The following is a 24,270-nucleotide window of genomic DNA, read 5'->3' on the forward strand; positions in this document are numbered from 1 at the left end:
TTCTAACTCCAGCTTGCTGTTCTGACTGTAACTTTGTAGAGACGAGGAGTGGCAGAGATGGTATTTTCAAGGCCTCTAAGCTCCTGAATTTTAAAAAGTGGCTTAAAACATAAGAAAAAGAGTTCCAGGCATGGATGCCGTGAGAAAGGAAATGCAAATATCTGCATATATTCTATTTCTTACATTGGACTGCCTACACTTTTCTTTCCTGACAGTCAAGGCTGTCATCATTTGATTTCTGCTCTGAACCATGCACTTGCTGAAAACCTACTAACATATCAGCTTGTCTTCATTAGCCTTGAGTGCCTTTTGCTGTTTAAATCAAAGTAAGTGATACTGCACTTTTCTGGTCATTTAGGTGACAAAACTATAGCTTGTTCTCTTTGTCAATAGAGTCTGAAAATGGAACAGGACTGGCAACTCTCTCATTATTCTTTATATAGCTTCACTCTTCTTTGAGAGTCCAAATCAACCCGAAAGACTGCTGACTGGTGATGCAAGTTAGACCGTTCCGTAGGGTAAGCAGGACACAGCTTTCAAGGGAGGCTGGTATTCAAGTTCTTGTTTTGGGGTGGGGGGATCTGAATTTTCTGAGTGTATGCATTAATAGCTGCACTTAACACTTAATGTTCATGCTCGGGCAAACATAATGGCAGCCTCAGCCCTGAGCTACATATAATTGTTAGATGTTTTCTAAGCATTGATGCTATTTTCATTTATTTTTTTAAGATTAGAACTTTATTTTTACCCTAATCCTTTATTTTATTCCTAAACTCCATAAAATATTTGGCAATGCAAAAGCCAGTAGGTACCACTGACAGAGAAATGAAGGAATCACGTTACTGGGAAAGTGTAAATACAGCAGATTTTTTTTGCTCTGAAGTGGCAGTTGTTGCATTACAGCAGTTACAGTCTTGTGTTAATTGTTAGAGAACGTAGAGACAAAACACAGCTTCTATTTAGCTTTAAGTGCAAAGAACGTTTAATGCATGCCGATTTGACGTGCATAAGCTTATTTATGTAAAGGGCTCTTCTACAAAATGAGCAGAAAGTGTAGGAGCTTCTCTGTATAACAGAATTGTGTCTAGTCCAAATTAATGGAAAGATCTCCTCACATAAACTACATTTTTATGTCAAATCGGACTAACTTTTGAGCAAATCAATGCTCATTTAGGCAAACAATATTGACAAAATTTATCAGATTGTGTGGCTTCTGCACTGAGCTTGGTGAAACTTGGCATTTTCCTTTGCATAAATCCCAACAGACTTTAAAATTGCTAGTGATACGAGGTTTAATGAGGTGGTATCTATTCAGCTCTCGACGACAACCCAAAAAGATGACCACGGTTTCACTATGAAACTCTCAGTTTAATACAGGGGCTGGGGAGAGACACAAACTTTTAGACCAAAATCAAAGTTACCAGCATTTGTGAATGCTTATAGTCAAGGCTTTCACTGGAGGCTATCTTTAGTGCTATAAGTTGACTTTCAAAGCTCTGGGCATTGTGGGTTATTTCTCTTCCCCGGTTAAAGGGCAGAACTTCATCCATGCAGTAAATTTGATACACATGGTTTCTTGCCTAAGCAGCTCTTGCATTCGTCCTGGACTATATCTACACTGTAATAAAGCATCCAGCTTGTGAAAAGTATCTGGTTTCAGCCAACAGCACTGAATATAATTAATGCGCAATTCAATCTTGCATTGAAGTGGGAACTGAACGATGTTTAAATGCCTTTTGACAGCTGGTATATTGCACATTTAAAGTATGGTTTACTTTATATGCAATGTAAAATCAGACTGTATTTTACCCATGGAAGGTTGAACCATGTCCTAGAAGTCAATAGCTTTTCTAAAATGAAATGACATCTCCCCACCTCCCCTTTCTGTATGCGCATACAGGCTGTGCAGAGGAGAACTGCCTGTGCCTTTTGTTACTTTGGTTTTGGTAGCCACAGAATAACGTGCCCAAACCCCAGCACTTAAAAAAACAACGAACAGGTTCTTCCTGAACATCAACTACTCTCAGAACACATGAATTCAGAAGGGATTTTTGCACACAATTCTATAGCAAGTAAAAAATTACATGCTTATACCTTCCTAGACAGGGATAAGACTGGCAGTAGCAAGGCAAATAGCTCAGCTTCACTGTCAGTGGCATTCAGGCTGAGTGTACACAAACAGTACACAACTCTTGTCTATGCTGTAAATTTACCCCATGTCCAGCACAGTCATCAGTTGCTGGATTTCCAGCAGTCCAATGCAAACCTCAAATATAAACTAGGAAAACTGGTATTTTGCCAGTGGTTCTTACTTTTTCTTGGAATCAAAAGCCTGAACTGACCTTCATTTCACAATAGCTTGACAGCAGCCCCTCCTGTGAAAGCATTCTAGGCTTTAGAAGGTGTTTAAAGATGCTTGTCACACTTGGCTTCAGTTGATTTTTGGCGAACTGATCAAGCCTGGATGCTTTCCCACATCTTACACTGTGGTGAAAGAGGCCTCTTGGAGTTGACTAGCTCCTGCATCAAAGGATCTTGGTGCTAAGTTTCTATCATACTCCCTATTTGCAGCCACATCCCTGTTTTGCAGTGTCACATGGATTTTGGGACAGCTGCAGTGTCTTGAAGCCTCATAGTCTGACCAAGGTTCAGCTTGTGGTTGGATTCTTGAAGGGTTTTCCAGGAAGCTCTAAGATGGGGAACTTATCAGGCAATGATGCCAAGAACAAATTTGTCATTTCATGAGGGAGACTTTTTTTCCCCACCAAAGCTCTGACTTAGTGTTTAAAGAAGATACTGAGCCATCAAGCAAAGGTGAATCATTATCTCACGGCATGAGGGACAAGATAAGTATAGGGTGCTTTAATTTTCAGTCCTTCTCAAGGCTTGAGATGGCTGTCAGAAAAAAAGACAATACCATTTATTCTGTTTATGCACTGAAACATCTACAGTGCACCAGCCTCTCACCTCTCAATTCATTTGCAAGACTGTGAAATAATTATTTAAAGGAGGATTAAGAAGCTGTGAGCCCTGGCAGCTGCCCTGCAGCCAAATGTCTCTGAATTCCTTTATCAGCGACCCATCCCTAAATGGGAATGTTTTCTAGCCATCATACTTGCTCAGACCAGAAAAACATTGCCTTTGCCCTGATAACTGAGGAAGGAGAAACAGTCAGTCTGGATTTCAGATGCTGCACAAGGGCAATGTGTTTCTCCCAGGGGTGTCTGTGTTTATGCTGGAATTACAACACAGAGGGCTGGGAAGTGACTGCCTGGGAAGCAAAATGATTCTTGTAATCATAAAATCATGAAAAACAGGAAGGGAAAGGTATCCGTAAGAAATCACCCAGTCCATCCCTTGTCTTTATGTGGGGCCAACTATCCCAATGCCATTCCCAAATGATGTCTAACTTATACCTACAGGCTTAAATATCACCGTCTTTCACAGGCAATCCATCCCAGTGCCATCCCTATTATTAAGAAGTTTTCCAGGGGCTTTGGTGGTGCCTCCTTCATGCAATTTAAACCTCTGGTTATTTCTGCTGCTGTTGGTGTCTCTGCTGGTTCCTAGTATTGCAGTGACCAAACCAGATGCAGTACTACAGCTCAGACCTTCTGCTGAAGGCAGTCTAAGCTTTTGCACTTTTTTTGTATATCCCAGTATATTTGCATTTTTTTGGCAATGACAGAATAGTGTAGACTGATTTCAGCTTGTGACTCCGTAGCTCCACCGTAGAAGTGCCACTTAACCTGCTGTTCCCCATTCTAAATACGAGCCGTTGATTATTCCTGATGAAGTGTAGCACCTTGTTCTCATCCTTATCAAATTTTATTCTGTTTTTAGACCCTTTTTTTCAACTTGTCTGTATGATTTAGAATTCTAGTCCTCTCCCCCAGCATTGCTTATAACCTCCCAGGTTGATGTTACATCTTAAATAACCACTTCGCTTATTCATTATCCAGCTGACTAATGAAATACTGAATAACCCTTGACCTAAGGGAGTCTCTGCAGACCCCATGTGATATATCTTTCCATGGTGACAGTGACTCACTGCTAACTCTCAGCAGTGACCCAGCCAGTTTTGCTGGCCTCAGAGCAGTTTCCTTCATTTGCTTCTGACAATGCTGTGTGATACGGCATCAGAAATCTTCTTGAAGTTGATTAAATTTGGCTTTTCCCTACCTGCAAGGCCTGTTACCATGTCACAGAAGGAAACTAAGCTGGTTTGACTTGATTCTTGACAAATACCTCTTATTTGCCACTCCACTTCTTGTTTTCTAAATGCTTACAAACTGTCAGTGGGATTTTTGCTTCTAAAACATTCCCAGGGATTGACGGTAAACTGGTTTGCGTGTCATTTTCCAGTTTCTCTTCCCCCTTTTAAAGACAGTGTCGTGGTTTAATCTCAGTCGGCAACTAAGCACCACGCAGCCGCTCGCTCACTCGCTCACCCCCGGTGGGATGGGGGAGAGAATTGGAAGAGCACAAGTTAGAAAAACTCGTGGGTTGAGATAAAAACAGTTTAATAATTGAAATAAAATGATAATAATAATAATATGATAATAATAATAATAATACACAAAGCAAGTGATGCACAGTACAATTGCTTATCACCCGCCAACTGATGCCCAGCCAGTCCCCGAGCAGCGGCCCCCCCGGCCAGCTTTCCCCCAGTTTATGTACTGAGCATGACGTCACATGGGATGGAATGTCCCTTTGGCCAGTTTGGCTGTGCCCCCTCCCAGCTTCTTGTGCACCTCCAGCCTTCTCAGTCCATAGAGCATGGGAAACTAAAAAGTCCTTGGCTAGTGTAAGCACTACCTAGCAACAACTAAAACATCGGTGCGTTATCAACTTTGTTCTCATCCTAAATCCAAAACACCATACCAGCTACTAGAAAGGAAATTAACTCTATCCCTGCCGAAACCAGGACAACAGTCACGGCATTTACTCTTTTCCATGGCTGGTATAACACATCTTCCCTGAGCTCTCAGCAATAATTGCTGACGGTGGTTGCTTTAGTTTCTTCTTTACATATCCAGAGGTAGGTCTAGTGATAGCCCTGAGTAAAAGGAGAGCTCTAGGCAGATTGAAACCCTGAAAAGTGACCTGGCACAAACCTACAAGCATATGTAACCAAAACAAATTTCTGCTAAATGTTCTTGCCTAAAACATGTACACTGGTATTAGTTGTGTTAGCCTCCTGCTCACTTGTTCACCTTATTTTGGTTGGTAGAGAAAATAGATGCTAAGCCCTGTATCACTTTCTAGGCATCAACTTGATTAACTTTCCCCTTCTGCTGAACAGAGAACAAACTCTTCACTTGGTTTTTGTCTTCCTTACTCCCCATGTGTTTAAAGTATGCTGTCTTGCTATTCTTCATGTTTCTCACTATTTGCATCTGGTTTTGCTTCTTGGCCTTTCTGAGGTTGTGCCTGTATTCTCTTGCCACTCTATTATTCAAGTAACAGTAAACAGACACAGATTCTTCTGTCTCTGTGCTTTCTTCTTCGGTTTCAGTTCAACAAAGGGCTTATGGCCATGTTAGCAGGCAATGATTTAGCACTTTATATTAGACTGGGATTAACCACCCTATTTGCCATGTCTACCCATTACTATAATAATGGAGTTCTAAAATTAGAACCTTTGCCTGCACCTTCCTTTTATGCACACACATTTAACTCAGGCCTCTAATGTTAGTGATTTTAACTAGGCATATACATTTTCTTCCTCCACTGCAAAGATGTAACTAACTTGCAATACCTGTAACACTTAGGCATCAATAAGAGATTTTCTGAGGGAGCTACCAGATGTCTATCCTCACTAGTCATCTTCCCAATAAATGTCTGGATGTTTCTGATTATTTTGGAGGAAACTCTTCTTCTGTTAGCAAATGATAATTAGGTATGGGTTCTCTGTAGAAAAAGAAAACGAAGTATAAATATTTCCAGCAGCCCTCTGAGATTCACTATGACATTCTTCAGACAGCAAATGGACTCCTATGAATCTCTTGGAATTTTCTCATCCTTCAAAGTAAATTTAGTACTGGTATTCCTTAGTCGTAGTGGTAGGCAATAGTGAATGTAATAGCAAAGCAAGTCATGCAAGTGCTTTCATACTTCTCTCTTCTTCAGCTTTGCTGGAGGTGATAGAACAACACAGATTTCTGGAAGTTTTCCATGCAGACTGGCTCCTGTTCCCTGTGAATTGAGAACTGCATCTTGGACCACATAGTTCTGCTAGCAAGAGGAGTTGGGAACTTTTCTCATGCTTCTTAAAGACCATGGCATTTGATGCAAAAACTGGCCTGACTCTGCAAGTGCTATGTCTGATTGTTTTACATTGGCACCAAACAGTTAAAAAAAAAGGACATTATTTTAAGCTTAGCAGTGTGCTGTAACACAGAAATAACACCTTCCACCCCATTAGATGGTGGATAGAGAGGGCCCTACTGCAGATCCCCCTCACTGTCTCAAGTGGGAGCAGGTTCAGTGGTGCTGTACTGTCTGGGTGGCAGTAGTCCAATTCAGCAAGGACTCCTGCTGTGGCGCTATCACATTGTTAAGTTGGGGTAGTGGGTGGTTGAGCAGTCAGAAACCGACAAAGACAGTCCATCCTCTTGCAGAGAAGCTTTATTGGATGAATATACAACTATGCAAAATGTTGCTGTGACACCTCTCCTGTGAGGACAGGCTGAGAGAGTTGGGGTTGTTCAGCCTGGAGAAGAGAAGGCTCCGGGGAGACCTTATTGCAGTCTTTCAATACTTAAAGGGGGCTTATAAGAAAGATGGGGACAGACCTTTTAGCAGGGCCTGTTGCAACAGGACAAGGGGAAATGGTTTTAAACTAAAAGAGGGTAGATTCAGACTAGATATAAGGAAGAAATTTTTTACACTGAGGGTGGTGAAACACTGGCACAGGTTGCCCAGAGAGGTGGTGGATGCCCCATCCCTGGAAACATTCAAGGTCAGGCTGGACAGGGCTCTGAGCAACCTGATCTAGTTGAAGATGTCCCTGCTCATTGCAGGGGGGTTGGACTAGATGACCTTTAGAGGTCCCTTCCAACCCAAACCATTCCATGATTCTATGATTCTATAATTCTATGATGTATAGACCCTAATAACAAGATATCACCAAACCATGTGTAGGCATCCTTGGAGTTTGGCATCCTGGGAATGACATATTTCAGGATGTTCAGCTTCTCTTTATTCCACATTTTCCCAAGTTCTCTGCTCTGATCCCCTTCTATACTTTCTGCAGTTTTTTAAGATGGGTAACACCTCTGCTTACTTCTGTGGTTGTCCTTCCTCCCTGAGATGTCAAATTCCTTTCCTTACCTCATTGTGGGTTGTACTGCTTGTTCTACCTACCTACTGAAAAGACCAAGCAATTATGAAAAAGATTTTACAAAATAGTTACAATTTTAGAAAAGACTATATTGATACCTTGAAAAAATATTAGAACAAACAGTGCTTTCCACCTTATCAAAGTTTATTGCATCTGTAGGCAATTCCTTTCCATCCTTTTCTTGAAGCTCATGTATGAAAAGTATGATATGGCCATGGGACCATAATGAGGGTATGCTCAAGAAACACATATGCCACGGTGAATGGAATTGTAAGGTTTGGATTTTGTGCCAGAATTTCCATTTGGTGTTATTTAAAACTGCAGATCAAGGCTAGACTATGTCACCAGCCCTAAATGAGTGTATAGTCAAACTGTACAACGTTGTTCCATTATATCCTGGATCTTACGGAGCTGTTCCTTTAACAGGCATCTGAGGCCTGTGAAGAGATAAACAATGTTAAACTGGGCCGTCTCACACAACCTCACTTCAGGCATCCAACTTCAGAGCTTGGATTAGGAGTCTCAGTTTCTCATAAAGGCAGTGGAGCCATCTTCGTGCACACATGTGCCCTGACTCACCTTATGAAGACCCCATTGACTGACTCATTTGGACCTTCCACGGAAGGGAAGTTGAGTTTCAGTTGCACTTTGGGCTAAAAGTTTGCTCAGCATGTCATTCTTATAGGAATTGCTTCCACTACTCTGGGCTGCCCTCCCTGCAGAGTCCTCTCTTGCATGCACAAGGCAATTCCACTTTGCCAGAAAGTGGTCAAGAGCCTGGAGCCCTTTGAGATGACTTTTAAACTAACCTGGTCCGAAAGCATAAGCATTGAAATGAGGGATGTGAGAGGTAATTCTGAGGAAGCCACAGGAACAAGTAAAATAGAAGCAAAGTACATTGCTGGTGACAGTCCCTAGGGCTGAAGAAAGCCAGGGATAAATTGTGTCTCAGCCCAGGAAGGCTGATGCCTCCACAGCCTGGCACGTTAGTTATTCTGTACAGACCAGGAAGGCTGGAGCCTGCTCTCCAGTGAAAGGCGGTGGAGTGTCCTCCCCTGAGAGAAGGACAAAGCCATGAATTGAACAGATACATTGCAAGATCTGTGGTCTTTAACCACACTCTGGGGCAAGCAGGTATTGAGAGCCTCTCTCTCTCTTTTCCAACAGGTATCACCTCCACTTTCTGAACGCTTGATTTCAGCCAGGTCCTTATGGAGATCTCCTATCCAGGAGGGCTCATACTCGAGCTTTGTCAGGACACAGCCTATTAGCAAAATCCCAGATCAAGAGTTGAGCTTGAAGTGAGCATCCTTAAACTTTTGCGGTGCGTAGGTTTTGGCTGGGCTGTTACCACGATTACCTAGTGTGATGCTGTGCAGGATCCATATTCCTGGTCGGTTCATGTGCCAATGTTGCTGTTGTCCAGAAGGCTTCATTTTCAGTGTAGTTAAACGAAGCCCGTAATGGAGTCTGCCCCAGAGCCCAGGGCACCATCAGCAGGCCTTGCATCTTTATTTTTCCAAGCAAACTTTTGTGTTTTCATCTCATTTGAACCTCCCGGAACAAAATCTCACTTTAAGTGAGTTACAGGTAAAGCAAGGGATGGGAGCTGCATATTTCAGCACAGTCCCTTCAGGAATAAAAGCAACAAACACAAAAATTGCCTAAGACCCTCTCATATGGGTGGCAGCAGCCAGTGTTCGCCAAGGAGAGGACATGGCCTTCAAGGAGCAGAGGCAGAGGAGGAGTACAGCAGTGACCATCCACCACACTGTGGTCCCTTTAAATCTTCTTCTCCACTTGGCAGCTCCAATTTTTCAGTGTTGCTATAGCAAATCTCCATGGCAATGACCCTAATCAGGGAAGGGGGGATGCAGGGGGGACGCATGCTCAGAGTGGCTGCTGGAGCCTCGCCTGCTCGCTACAGCTGCTCCAAGGGTCTGGCACACAGGCGAAGAGAAAGATCAGGTACTTGGCAAACTGGTCCTTGGGGTGCATCGCAAGCCCGTGGCGTGTCACTGCAGTGATGTGTGCGTGTGGGTTTGCGTGTACATGTGGGTCTGTGCTTATCACGTCTCATCCACTCCTTTGTGGGGAGCGTGCTGGGAGCATACTGCTGATTTTCACTATTTCTCCTCGTTTCAGGCAGGGAAGAAAGCTTGAATTATTGATAAGAGTAATGGCGTTGCTGTCTGTCTGGAGCGTGGTGCGTGTGGCGATCCCATTCATCTCAGTGGTTGGCCTGCTAAGCGTGAGGCTTGTGGGGGCCGGCCAGGACTCTGGGAGTGTCATTCCTGCAGAAAGTATGTACCTGCCGTGTGCACTCATGCCCTCCCGCTGCACCGCGTCCTGCTTGCTTTCCTCCACTTAACCCACAGCAGCCACACAGACCTTAAGCTCCAGGGGGAACGTTGCATTGCCTGATTAGTGAGGAAGAAACGCTGAATTTGTAACATGTCAGCAAAGCACATGAAAACAGCGCTTATAAAAACAGCAAGCAAGGAAAGGATTAATAAATTAAAGGAAAAAATACTAACTGAATACTATAATTTTAATTGGAGCTTGTTTAACAGCTCTTTGGTTGTAGGTCTTTTAGATCTGCTTCTTGAGAGTTTTGTTTCCAGATTTGCCACAATACGTATGAAGTCCTTGCTAATCTGGATATTGTTAGGAGGAAATTAGTGTTTATTTCTGGTAGGGAGTTACATTTTGCTTATTTTAGTATTTGGTTGGAACAATAGCTCAAGTTCAACTTTCTTGTAACTACTATAGATTGACACAGGGGAAGTTGACCCAAACAGTGTATTTGTAAAACATATATAGATTTCTGAAATCCTACTGCTATTCTGCAAACCTAAAAAATAAATAAATATGACAGACTAGCTTGAGCACACTGTGGAGCTGGGAGCTCTTGAATTTGGATCACAGCTCTATATTAGCTTCCTCTGTCATTTTGAGCAAGTTTCTAGTTAAACTTTCTCAGCTCCAAAATGAGGCAATAGTTCAAAGATATTAGGGGATGGAGTCAATGTTCTCAGGGTATTTTGGTGACAGCGAGTGGGAAGTAGCTACTCATTAGAAACTTAAAATATCCTCTGGGGGAAAAAAAAGGAAAGTAATTGCATACAAACCAATCTCTAGTTCTTAATCATGCTTAGTTTGTATCACAGCTATCTTTTTACATGACTACCAAAATATTTGATACAAGACCTGATTTAGTCACTGCATTTTATTCTCCTATAATTCCATTGCTAGTTTTCAAATACACCTCTGTGTATTTGTCTCTACAGGACTTAAATGCTGAATTCCCTTCTTTTTCCATTCTCTTCTTGTTTTATTAGTGCTAAGTTTTGGTCTGTTCTAAAACAGACCTCATCTCTATTTTGTGTGTCTGTTTTCCAGGCATTAATTAACTTTAATAAGTTTTGTGGCACGTAGTCCATTTTGTGTCCTCAAGGAGAAAATCATGTTTGAAAAATAAATTATATGTGCCCTTTGTGTGTCTATGTTAGCAGAGGCAAGTCAACACATTTTTGGGAAAAAGTATATGGTGATTCCTTGTTCTGCTTGTGTAGTGGAAACTCCCATTTTATCTGTAGAACAAAACTCTTGGCCAGGGTCTCTGGCGCCAATCTCAAGGAGTTATCTCATGGTTTTGATATCCTGTGGCCAGGCTACTAAGTCCCCTGAAGAGCCCTTGAGACAAGATTCCTTGTCTTGTCTTACTCCTGCATGTGAGAGTGAGGAATGAAGGGCGGGTCAGAGTGTTTCTGTGGCCAGTATTTCTGCAGAGACATGCTGCTCTGTCCTGAGTAATGGAGGCTGGTAGCATTGCTACGAACGCATAACGGTATTTATGTTGGAGGCCAGGCCAGGAGGAAGACTCTCAGCTGATCATGAATTGTAAATTGTTTTGTGCTGCTGCAGGGACAGAGTTTTAAAGCAACAAGGAACTTGGGATGCTCCTAATCAGCCACTTGTTCAGAGTGCTGCATAGCTGCTAAGTGCTCCGGGTACTTTCCTTTGCCCTTCAGGGCTCTTCCTGATAGTTAACCTGTGGAACTCCTCCCTTAGGACACTGTGGAAGCTAAAAGTTTGCATGGGATTGCAGAACTGATTGTGTAAATTCAAGGAAAAAAAATCTTAGAAAGGGCTGTTAGATACAGCAGCAGTTATTCTGGCTCAGGAGCTGCCTCAGCATATTCCTGAGGCCTGGCAGGGTCGCTGGGGACACATCCCTCCATACTTGCCCTGTTCTTGTGCTCTTTCATGGGCATCCATTGTTGGCTGTGAAGGTCACATCTACAACCAGCGCCCATGGATGTTCCCTGGCATGGGGATATGACTGTACTAGTAACCTGCTAGGATGGTCCCTGGCACACTTTTGTCCATGACAGGAGGCCATTTGCCTATCTGGAAGACAGAGTTTACTGTTCCAGAGATGAGCTGTCCCATGCCAGCTGCTCTCAAAGCCTGGGAATGCTCCTAGACACATTTAATGTACTACAAGAGATGTAGCTCACGACAGACAGGACACTGGGCCAGCAGACCTTTGATGTGATCTAGTACAGACATTCCTGGATCTTTTTCTGCTTGATGTCAGCTATTTCTCATCAAGGAGTTGATCTTCCTGGGCACTGACCCATTCTCGGGGCAGCGCTACTGCAGCACATGTGCACAACTTCCTTATTGCTGGCACTTAAGTCCAAACTGTCAGCCCAGGTAAAATGGTGGCTGTGTGATCCTGCATGACCCAGGGAGAAAAAGGGGGCTCTAGTACACATTCTTGACAGGGATATATGATGTACATGGACCATACTAAGTGTCCTTCTGTAGGGCAGACCAGTGTGGTGCTCGATGCTTTTCTCTGTTCCCAGGTGTGCGGCATGGGACTGGGAATACGCCTTTAGCAGAAACAATCCCTCACAGACTGCACAGCACTACAGCCTCTCTCTCCTACTGGGTGGGAGGAATGTGTCCCTCCTGCAGTACCATGAGCAGGAGAGGGGCAGCAATGCTCTCGTGCAAGCGTGGGAGGTGCAGGAGTCACAGGAGAGAAGCATGAGAGTGAGTCAGAGTTCTTCTTAGCTTTGCAGAGAGATCCTGCCCTGTGTGTAGCACTGGTATCTGGCTTGGGGTATCATCACCTGCTCTCCATTTGGCATACTTTTCTGCCAGTCAGAGAGCCAGGCCCAGCTTTTTATGAATAATGCTAATTAGCAGTGATTATTCATGTCCTTATACTTTATACACAGCACTTTGCATATGCAAAAGACTGTTCAAATATGAAGTAGTGTTACTAATGTTTGCAGATTATTTTCTTTAAAGTTCAGGGCAATCCACTAAAAAAAATTGAGTAATTATTTCCCCAACGTCCCATTGCATTTATAGCCCAGATCACCCGCTGTGAAAGCTGAAATGTGGAATTTGAAGAACAGAAGCTGGTCAGTCTGTTTTCATTAGCCAAGGTGCATGAAATACAAAGAGTAAACGCCATGTGCATGTGAGAGAAAGTAAATTAGACTTCCACAGTGCTTTCAGTTCCAGTTTTTCACCAAGAAGAAGCCAAGAAGCATATTTTAAGCTCTCCTCCCCCACTTCTCCCCAAATACACAGAGACACATACAGTCTTCATGCTGACAGGACCCATTTAAAGAATTATAGCTGACTCTTGATAATTCTCATTATGTTAATCCACAAACCTGTTAAGTCTTCCTATGAATGATAGTCTGTTCCCAGCTGTCAGCAAGGAATTAATAGCACTTTGCTCTACTTTGCTATGATGTGACTTAAAGTTTGGTTTCACGAGTGCTTTAAGCTGATGTAAGCCTATGCTGCCTCTGCCCTTCTCCTCCCCATAACCTGGCCTCCTGTCCTTGCCCTATTTCTTGTTCTGGCTGCAGAACTTGGGCATTCAGGATCTGATCTGGAGAAAAAAAATCAGCGATCCAGCTGACCAAGCAATTGCATGGTCACTCCTGCTGTGAGCGAGGGAAGGTGTGGGAACACGTAGCCAAGGACAGAAAGCAGGGTGGGATTGCTCCTATTGGCAACAGCACGTATTTAGATTTGCTTAAAACCCTTGTGGAAACAGACCCTTAGACATCATTACTTTGGGGAAATGTCCATGGACATCCTACTGAAAATATTGTGAGCATGAAGAGAGAATAAGTCCAGCTTCTAGACAGGCCAGCTTACCAGCCCAGCTCTTCAGTCTGGAAAGGAGACACCGAGGCAGGGAATGATGGAGAGCAGCAAAGTCGTAAGTGGGACAAAGACGGTGAATGTTTAATAACTATCTCTTCCAGTGCAAAAATTAGAGGCAGGAAATGAAACCAGCAGATGTTAACTTCAGAGCAGACAAGAATGGTATTTTGTTCACACAGTGAATAGCTGAGCTGTGGAACTCGTTGCCACAGGATGCTGTAGATGCCAAAAGTTTACATGGATTCAGGAAGCAACGGGGCAAATTAATGTGAGAAAAATTCATGGAGGGCTTATCAGATGTAGAAGCATGAGCCAGACTCAGGATATCCTCCAGCCTCTTAGTAGGCTAGAAGAACATTGCTATAGGCTTATTCTTATATCTTCCTTAAGTATCTGCTATTGGCTACTGCGAGAGTCTGGCTAGTATAATAGATTTAAAGCCTGGCTAGAGCCAGGACTTGGGCAGCTCTGCTGGTAAAAATCTGACTGTAGCTATAGGTTTTCCAGGTAGTGGGATATCGCCCCTATTTTATTTGCAGAACTGCCTTCAAGTTACTCTGTGCTAGTGCAAGGTGCTTGACGGAGAGATCAGCATTGCCCTAGTTCAGTCCCCAAAGTGCTGAACAGATGCGTGCTCCGCAGGGCTGCATGGGTGGAAGAGTTTATAGCCAGCCACCTCCCCAGCTGCTCGTCACCTCCTCCCAGGTACAGCTGTCCTCTCGTCTTCCAGTGGTGCTGCTTCCGTGAGTCCTCTCTGCGCCGCTGGAAGTCAAAATGATGTGTCCCATCCTGGGATATAGCTGGCTGGAGGAATCACACGAGCTCTCCCACTGCCAGTGCTGCAGGGCTGCTACCTCCCAGCAGGCAGGGGTGCTAACCCAGTGACAGCTGTGCCTGGAGAAGGACCCTCCACCAAGGAGGACAGCCCAGGAAACCATATTAGAGAGTGAATATCCCATTATGTGGTGGAACTGGCTGCATCTGCATTGTAGCTTTGAAGAGCAGTGCCCTGTTAGAAGCTTCGCATGTGCTGATCCTGCACAGGCAGGTGTCCTCTGTGTGACCACCATTTTCCTGCAGAAGCTGCTTTGATGCCAGGGCAGCTGCTTTCACAGGGGTGGCAGAACTGAAATAATCACTTGGCATGGTTGTGCCATTCCACTAGTATCTCCCTGTCCACATAGGAGCACTTGGCTGCCATAAATACCAGTGAATGATTCCACACAGCCATGGCCTTCATGAGGGCCTAGGAAGACTTCCTGGGTGGCAGGCAGTGATTGACAATGGAATTCATGGTTCTTCTCAAAGATGCTTTCTCCACACTGCCGGAGCAGGAGACATTCATTTATGACCTGAAGTTTGTTTTTTCTCCATCAAGTTCTGATTTTGAGAACACTTTAGTGACAAGCACTTCAGGGTATGCAGCACTTCATTGAGGTGGAGCCAGGGCAGGGTGTTTTCTGAGAAGACCACAGCAAGAGGAGGGAGCAGGCCATGGCACCAAGTGAATGATGGATTTGCTGACAGCAGACTGAGGATGCAGGTTCTTTCTAAGGGCTCTGCTCCATGATCTGAAGTGAAAACAATTAAATTACTGAAATACTGAAAACAAGAGGGGGTTGAGCATCCTTAAAATGTGCTCATAACCATCCTGTTGCTACTCCTCTCAGACCTGAAGAGAATCTTTGTTGAGTGATGCTGTTCTTATAGAGGTGGGGACTTTGCATCTCCCCACATCCCTAGAATTAAGTCCCTGGCTTGATCCCTGGGTCTCCCTGAGATGTCAACTGCGTGGAGGGGAGATGGAGGATGATGGGTGGGAGAGAAACACGTCCTGAACAGGTCAAAGCCCCTAAGAGGCTCGCTGGGGACTGAGAAGCACTCCGGCTGCTCCCTTCCATCAGGCCCAACTCAGAAGTGCATGTTGGCAGCAGGGTGCCAGGTATGGGGTGCTGCAGTGCTGCATGGCAGCTCTCTGGCTCCAGGCAGCTCCCCAGCTATCTCAGCAGCAGCTCTGCACCCTCTTTGCTTTGTCAGAGCAGCACAAGTGGCTGCCAGTGGACAAGGATTTCAGCACCACCCCCCCCCACATGGGGGCTCTGTGATCAATGTAAAATGCCCTCTCTCCCCATTCCCCCTGCATCTCCTCCAGTATCTGCAATTTCTTCTTCTGAAAACCCACACTTCATTAACTCTGTGACTGAACGAAAGGGCCTGAGATTAGTGCAGGGTGAATCCTGGCAGAGCAGAAATGCCCAGGTCCAGAAGTGAGCCATTTTAGTTGTTACAGGTCCCTTCCTCCTCCTCTTCTCTGCCTTTTCCCTGCCCTGCCCCTCTGTGCACGCACACTGGCACCAGCTGCGGAGCCAGTGGGATGCTTTGCATTCCTGGCAGAGAAAAAAATACAGCAGCAGGTGAAAGGAAGCAAATACAGATCTGGCACTCTCCCTTGCCAAGCCGCTCTGTAAGAGCTCCTGTAAAAACAGACCTGCCTGTCTGGTTTCTGAACCACTGCAAACTGCTATTTTCAGTCTATCAGTTGAGAATTAACCCATGTCTGAGAAGTGTTGAGGTTTTCCATTTTAAGGGGAGAAGCTGGGGGCTGAAGGCACACAGCACCAGGCAGAGTCAAGCCTGGGCTATGTTCAGAAAAGCACACACAGCAAAATGCTCTTGTGTTTTTGCTGGTCCTTAGACACTTGCACAAGGATAGATACAGTCCTGTCCACAGGCAGCCCTAACTTTGTACACATGCAGGTGTGGGTGCCTAGTAAAATGGGTTCTCTCCTGGCATTGCAAGGTCTCTAAGTAGTCTCTCTCTGTACTGCCACACTCCAGATTTCATGCTGACAGTGATATCTTCTTCTGTACCTTTTTCCAGGTCGTCCCTGTGTTGACTGCCATGCGTTTGAGTTCATGCAGAGGGCGTTGCAGGATTTAAAGAAGACAGCATATAATCTAGACACACGGGTATGTGTTTCTATAGAAATGCTTTTACTTAGCCTTTATCTCTAAGTGGCCAGGTCTGCCTGTCTGTGTACAGCAGACATGACATCTCTGCTGACTCACTTCCATTTCAGCAAATAGGATTGTACCAAGTACAGATTATTTTTCACAGGCTGGAGAGGTTCATTAAAGATCATCTAGTCAGACTTCTTGCGTAACAGGCTCGAGAATTACCCAAGACAGTCCCTGCATCAAATAGAGAAGGAAAGAAGATGTATGAAGGGAGAGAAGAACAAGAAAGATGATTTACTCTTTATCGCACAACATTGCTTCTGAGCTGTGAACTGACTGTTCACTGGGCAGGAGCAGAAAGTGAACTGGAGAGGAAGAAGGGGGCTGGCAGGGCTGGCAGAGGGGAAAGGGAAGCACGCATATTCCTTGCTCATGGATCGATACTCTGTGAAAAAGGGGGAAGCACATTTGCTTGGGTAGTTATCACAGCACACAGAGCATTTTGCAACTTTACATGCTGGTCTTGTGCTGCAGAGGTCCCAATGAACAAAAAATGAGGGTGTGTTAAATGCCCTGATTTTAGCAATGCGTGTGTACGTGGGTTCCTAAATATGCACAAACACTGACTAGGATAGGACTTACCACAGTGGTTCCCATGCTGTCTGAAGTTTGCAGGGGGCAGGAGGTCTCTCACCTCTAATAAAGCCCCCCTCGTGTATGTCTTGTGCTACCTCTCCTTCCCTAACAACTCCATTAACACTGGACATGACAGTAAAGCGACTTGTGGGGAGTGAAGCCAGATCGCAGCCACATCTCCCAGTTCCCTTAGGTGCCTGCTCAGTCCCTTTGGCCAGTGCTGTCTCTGTTGGTAGGTGAGAAGGGCTCCATGTTCCTTTAAAGTCATGCTCCGCTCAAATTGTCATTCACAGCAGTCAACCAAAGAGATGTAAATCAATTATGTGTCTCAAACTATAACACAGAAGGGCAATTATGTTGCTTTGCCTTTGGTTTCTTGTGACCTTGGGCAATCATGTAGGGCCCCACACAATAAGGTTGGAGTGACTTTAGCTTTCTTGAGCTATCAATAGCAAACTGATTAGGGCAGAACTCTGAGTGCAGTACAGGTTACATTGCAAAAGTTTCCCATGCACTAGCGTAATACTAAATAACTGTTAAGTGGTAGACTGTGAATAGAGGGGCTTTACCTCCAGCAGCTGTGCTGGGCTGTTCTGGTGCATAGCGGGGTTTCACCTGTTTGGATTAGGTTCAGCTGAAATGTTTTGTACCTATGCATGACACGGCAAGACCATGTACAATCGCAGCTGTGTTGGTTCTTACACTGTCAACAGGCTTTACATGGGAAGTTAAAGGAGGTACTAAATTTCTGTCTAAGTTGCACTGGGAAAATTTTTTTGAATGCAATAGAGGCAGGAAAATTCCTTAATCCCACTTACAGAGATATTCAGACGCATCTGTGTTGGCCATTCTATTTGGAGGGTGGAGTGAGAATACAACCCATCAGAGAGCAAAGCTGTCTTGTAAGAGGCGAGGCAGAGTATAAAGGGAGAAGCCGGTCCCAGAGTACCACAAGATAAGCTTCTGTTTCTGTGAGGACCTGGACAGGCCTGAGATGCCAAGGCACGGATTCAGATAGCTCTTAGCCTTACAGAACAAGGGGCATAGGAACAGTGCATCACTAAAACAAACGTAACCAGTTATCTGCAACATCACTCACCCTTTGACAACTGTCAGAGTTTAATACTACTAGTAAAGAAAGGGTATATTACTGTCCATCTTTTCCAGCCTTTGGACTGAGACTCCAAAGGCCTTTCTGGAAGAGATGCTTTAGTTAAATACAAATTATTGAATGATGCAGAGATACTAAAGTGAAATGCAGTGGCCAGGGCCCTACAAATGGCACACTGTAGCCTTATATTCTCTGAAAGGTACAGCCTCCATATCCTTACTCAGCCACTGGTGCCTGGCTTATGCTGACCAACTATAATTTCTCAAGTTTTACACACAAATAACTTCATTCAACAACTCCTGAGTCTTGAAAGTCGTTGTTACAAGGGCAAGCCCCATGCAGGGCTGTTCCTAACAGGGACTTCCTAAGCCAATGCCAATGGGGCCACAATTAAGTTTTGTAATTGATGCTTCTCTTTCATAGTCTTTCTGTTTACTGTTGAGTGCTCCCAGATCTGCTCTTCCTGCCTGTAAATAGTCATGAGTGACGCCTAGGCAGGGTTTGTTCTAACAGTGACAGCTTGTTGGCATTACAGTGAAATCCAATAAGCCTGTTTGAAGTTAAGATGATTCTATGATTTCTACTGGGCTCCCAACAATGAGAGCATTCATTCATCCAGGATTGCATTGTACAAGCGAGGAGCAGTGTTTAATAATGCCTGCCGTTGCACTAAGCCGATAAGTGAAAGCAGAAAAGGAAAGTGAACAAGTCCTCTTTAATGCAAAGGTGGATGTCATAAGTTTGAGTTGAAAATGATAGAGGGCTGTGGAGGGGAGGGGAAAGCAGTTCTGAAGCAGCCTCTCCCTGCAAAACCTTGCAGTCTGAGAACAAGAAATGAGTAGTAGAGAGTGGGAACTGCTGGGGGACAGAGGTACTGCTGGCCAAGCAAGGCAGAGCTTGGTGGAGCAGGTCCCCAGGTAGAAGTGCCCAGCTACTCCTTTGGAAACTCTGTGTCTTTGTTAATTAGCCCTTTGCTGTTTCTAATTTGTCAGGAGGCATCATGCCAGAGGAACACCAGCAGGCTGAAGACCTTGTCCTGTTGTTTACAAGTGGTTTTCAACCTTTAATGGTTTTTTCCAGTGCAGATGGGAAACCCATTCATGGTGAATTTAAGCCTGGTAACTTTTTTTCTCCTCAAGAAACTCTTCAAATTTAGTCTACAGATTACTTAAGGGACCACAGACCACAGGGTGAAAACCACAAGATACGCCTAGGAAGGGGTTTCTCTTCAGTCACAATTGTGCTTGCTAATGTGAGTTGCTTGCACCAACAATTTTATTTTGAGTCTTGCAAGAGACTCAGCTTTTGAAATTATGGTGCCATTTGAGAAATTCAGCCTTTGTTTCTCAAAGACTGAGACCAGGACCCACAAAAGATTTAAGTTATTTGATCACAATTAAATGAATGATACTTAAATATCTTTGAGGCTCTGAAGTTAATTTTTGTTCCTGGATACAGAGAAAAAAGCTTGGAAATGCTTTTCCACTAAGATGCTCCAAAACCAAGAGCAAGTAATTTTAAATGATTGTCATGGTTTAACCTCAGCCGGCAACTGAGCACCACACAGCTGCTCGCTCACTCCCCCCACCCCAGTGGGATGGGGGAGAGAATCAGAAGAGTAAAAGTGAGAAAACTCATGGGTTGAGATAAGAACAGTTTAATAATTGAAATAAAATTAATTAAAATAGTAGTAATAGTAATAATAGTAATAGTAGTAATAATAATAATAATAATAATAATAATAATAATAATAATAATAGAAAAATATACAAAGCAAGTGATGCATGATGCAATTGCTCACTACCCGCCGACCGATGCCCAGTCTGTCCCTGAGCAGCGATCACTGCCCACCGGCCAACTCCCCCCAGCTTTATATACTGAGCATGACGTCACACGGTATGGAATGTCCCTTTGGCCAGTTTGGGTCAGCTGTCCTGGCTGTGCCCCCTCCCAGCTTCTTGTGCACCTCCTCGCTTGCAGAGTATGGGAAGCTGAAAAGTCCTTGACTTAGTATAAACACTGCTTAGCCACAACTAAAACTTCAGTGTGTTATCAACATTGTTCTCATGCTAAACCCAAAACACAGCACTATGCCAGCTGCTAGGAAGAAAATTAACTCTATCCCAGCCAAAACCAGGACAATGATGTATATAGAGAATGGTTTTTAAGCTTTTGTTGGAGTTCTGGGGGCATGGCTCCAAATGGAGTTGATAATAAGGCAACTGTCAGTAAATTAACTCATGTTAAAATAGGAGCCACAAACTCAAGTCTAGATCTGCCCTGAAAGATTATGAGTTTCAGACAACAAGGTTAGACTGACAGCTGGATTGAACTCAGTTATTCTAGAGAAACAGCAGTGTAACTGAGAGCACAACTGGCTCCTCAGCACGTGCTATCTGGCGCAATTAAATTATACAGTACTGAAGACATCGTCAACAGGAAGCCATCAATCACTGTGAAGGAATTAAAAACAGTGCAGTTGAAAGTGGAATTTTTCTCAGCATTTATAAAGGACACTTTAATAATTTTGACAGCCTACTCCCTAGAAGTTAACTGTGAAAATGAAAACATTTAAACTATAGAAATACTCTCCATGCACCTCAGTTCTGAATATACTTATTTCATCACTTTTTCTGGATGAAAACCAGCACTAATAACTATGATTTTTCACTCAGCAAAGCACCTTGACTACAGCTGCGTGGAGGGATTAGGTCTAATCAATTATATACTCTTCTAAAGTGATATATTCAGTTCTTTAATTTCATGGTTTTTTTCAGACAGAAACCCTCCTCCTGAGAGCGGAAAAGAGAGGCCTGTGTGATTGCTTTTGTGCAATACACTGAAACGAGCACTGGGATTTGGCCAATGGACATTTATTCATTTTTAAAATGCTGTTCAATAAATTACTGGAAGATACAGAGTGCAACTGCAAGGAAAACAATTTTTATCCAAACAGGTACAGCTCAGATCATTTTTGCTTTGATGTGTTTTATCAGTACTGTATGCGATATTGCATCTGCTGAAATGTCAACAGAAGAGACAGCACCAAAATCTCGCTCATGGGTTTTATGTGAGGATAGCATCTCGCTTTTCGGGTATTTCAAGCCAAAAATTGTCCCTGGACTCTCAGGCCAACCCCTCAGCACATGTCAATTGCCATAGATCTGTGAAAGTCAGTGAAGTCGAATTCTTTAATGTATTTATGGTAGAATGTGTCCCTAACATGATAAGAAAGCTACTTTGCAATGATGCATAGCTAAACATTTACAAACAAGCAGTCATGGCTTTATATAGAAATTAATAGTTGTCACTGACTGCTTGGCAGTCCAAGGAAGGTATTTGTTCCCAATTGTATCAATAGTCCAGTGCACGGCAAACACAGTAATCTGTATCACAATTTTAATTTCTTCACAGCCACACAGTAGCTGTGATCTTTTTGGAGAGATTTATTAAGTATCTAATGTGATCAGTAACATTTGTAATCACATGAATACTGCCTGGCAATTGAACTGATTGCATCTGCCAAAATCTTCTGGAGAAGTGTCTTTCATTAAGCAAATCACATACTGGATTGAACCACTCAAACTGGCCTCTACAGAGAGTTTTGGCAGAAAGCCTACAAAATGCCTGTGTGCCCAGGAGTCTCTTGCAAACTGTATTTTGAGAAATATTTAAGTTCTACCAAAATGGTCCATAGCTCTTGCATGGACTTTACACTCCATAGCAGTGGGTTACAGTGCTGATACTATTAATATTCCTGCGGCAGTCAGTGTGAGACAAGAGAGAACAAAACAATTTAGGCAGTGTAGTAGTAGACAAGATTGCGCCTTGTTACTCTTTGAAAAAGAATAGCAAAACCTTTCTCGTTGTTTTCCTTTTTTCCTTTGTTTTGGGGAGGAGAGCAGAAAATGGCCCTGGTGGAAAGTTCTTGTAGATAATAACAACTTTTTCACAAGGCTTAAAATATCATCCCCAAAGTATAATTAATAGAGATTTGTATATCAGCTAGAGCATCTATGTACAGGCTAGAAACTTTTGTACAAACAAGAGTATGGGAGCAGTGTCAACAACAGTGGTTTTCAAAGTCATTTTACCAATTCTTATTAATATGTCTGTCTTCCCGTAAGTGGCTGATATTTTGCGTCAGGCTGCTCAGTAAGTTATGACGGTAGCTATCTGTATGTTTCCAAACCGCTTTTCTCCCATTTTATCTACCACATGAGACACAGGGAAACAGGGAACTGTGACCCACTGCCAACTTATTATTTTGTGTGCAGTCATACTCAATAACACAAAGGAGTGTATTACCATATACTCTGCCAAAGTTGTTTGAAAGGCATGTGGTTCTCAGCAAGGAAAAGCTTCCTTGCACCTGCACTTCAAGTAGGAAATTTGCTTTGTCCTTTGTAGTATTCTAGAAAAACCCTTTATAGGTCATCAGGACCTAGTTTGTATAGAAGAGAAGCAGCATGACACAGCAACACATTGCTTCTGGTAGCATTACACTCCGCTGTAACACTGGTAACTGACTGATGGGAAGCAATAGGGGTTCTTATCATAGACCACATTTTATTTTACAGATAAAACAATAGGTTTAACACAACTCCTTTGCAAAATACCAACCTTAGGTCACTTTACTCCCAGTTAGATTTGCACCAAAGTAATGCACAGATTTTGAGTCGGCTTTTTGCAGGAGATGGAGTTCCAGCACTGAACCTGTGAATTTTCCAGCACAGCTCACCTTTTCAGGGAGCAGCATGTCTATGGTTTTGTATTGCTGTTGTGCATGCTTATTCTGCTGGTACCTTAAAGAATCTTGCAAAGTCCTGTTAACAAGCACTGCTTTTTTGGCTGTGTTTTTATTTAGAAAAATGGTTGCTCACAGTTGAGTTTTGATATAGGCAGCTTGTTATGATGAACAGGTGGAATGAATGACAAGTGGATGTTCTCTGACTCCCAAAGGGATCAGAGTGACACTGCAACTTTACGGTTGTGATAGCAGTGATTATTCTGTATGTACTCCTCTTTGTCTATAATACAATACAATAAAAGGGCAAGATACATTATAGTATTTGGTGTGCTTTGTTACTGATTTGAAAAATGATAGTGCTTATGCATTAATAAATATCTGGTCTTTAATTAGGTGGAAAATCCACAGAGAAAAAATGCTATTTTGAATACGAAAATAAAATCTTGTTTTTCACCTAAATTTATGAATGTATTCTTATTTGCTGAAGTAAAAAATCAAACTCACTCTTATTTGAAATTAAAAGTACTGCAATTATTTTTGTGAGCGTTTTTAAGGGCCCCATACTCTGTTCTTGGTGGTTGTGATAAAGCTCCTTATAATTGCTGGATGGCATGAAGAAAAAAAACTGAGCTAGATAGTTTTAATTTATTATTGCTCATGAAGTTAATTTAAATTCAGAACCCCCTTGAGTCTCCACTTACTAGGAGAAACTGTATTTTACAAAATGTTTCAATTGCAGGAGGCCTTAAAGCAGAAAGTCTGTTTTCCCACACAACACTTCCAGCACTGTTTTGCTGCGGAGCCAAGGCAGTTCTCATGACCTTTTGAAACGAAGCCGTGTCTTCTTTTCTTTCGGTGCAGCGCTGCTGCAGGCAGCCCTGGGCACATGGCATTTGTACATAAGGTGGAGTGCAAGCGGTAGGCTGTAAAGATGCAGAGCCAAGTCCTCCCTATAAGAGAAATGATGTAATCATGTTAGCGTGGTGCTATCTCTGGGTAGGCAAAGTGATGGATAAATCCTGGTAATGTTCTCCATACCTCCAGAGCTTCTTGTACCTGAGCTAATGCCTTCTTTGGGTGTAATTCTGTGTGCATTCTAAGTTAGTAATTTTGAGCTGAGTCTCAGGACAACTCTCTGAAGACATGCCTCTGGATTTCATTCTGAAAAATGGGAACACAATTTATCTTGCTTGTAATGAAGATTCCTGTTAGGTAACACCAAAGCTAAGTGGTATTATTGCTAGCTGAATCTGGCTAGTG

General features: G+C 43.3%; 1 protein-coding gene across 2 annotated transcripts; it reads left to right on the forward strand.

Moving 5' to 3' along the window:
• The first annotated feature begins 18 nt into the window (after positions 1-18).
• On the forward strand, positions 19-23,328 carry LOC143159251 (NELL2-interacting cell ontogeny regulator 1). 2 transcript variants are annotated; one of them, XM_076335797.1, is made up of 6 exons: positions 19-326; positions 444-518; positions 8,516-8,649; positions 9,494-9,651; positions 16,437-16,525; positions 21,038-23,328. In XM_076335797.1, exons 2-6 carry the CDS (start codon positions 495-497, stop codon positions 21,101-21,103), a joined length of 471 nt encoding a protein of 156 aa, XP_076191912.1. In that variant the 5' UTR covers positions 19-326; positions 444-494; the 3' UTR covers positions 21,104-23,328. The 2 variants fall into 2 exon arrangements, with proteins under 2 accessions (XP_076191912.1, XP_076191913.1); XM_076335798.1 differs by having other exon boundaries at positions 19-518; positions 21,042-21,113.
• The last annotated feature ends 942 nt before the right edge of the window (positions 23,329-24,270 follow it).

Source organism: Aptenodytes patagonicus, chromosome 4 (assembly GCF_965638725.1).
Source record: "Aptenodytes patagonicus chromosome 4, bAptPat1.pri.cur, whole genome shotgun sequence".
Classification (NCBI taxonomy): domain Eukaryota; kingdom Metazoa; phylum Chordata; class Aves; order Sphenisciformes; family Spheniscidae; genus Aptenodytes; species Aptenodytes patagonicus.

Coding starts and splice junctions, on each gene's coding strand:
- LOC143159251 (XM_076335797.1), top strand. CDS start 495: ATGCAAGTTAGACCGTTCCGTAGG. Junction 519..8,515: donor AAGTTAGACCGTTCCGTAGG/GTAAGCAGGACA, acceptor CTTTTCCAACAG/GTATCACCTCCACTTTCTGA. Junction 8,650..9,493: donor GATCAAGAGTTGAGCTTGAA/GTGAGCATCCTT, acceptor TCCTCGTTTCAG/GCAGGGAAGAAAGCTTGAAT.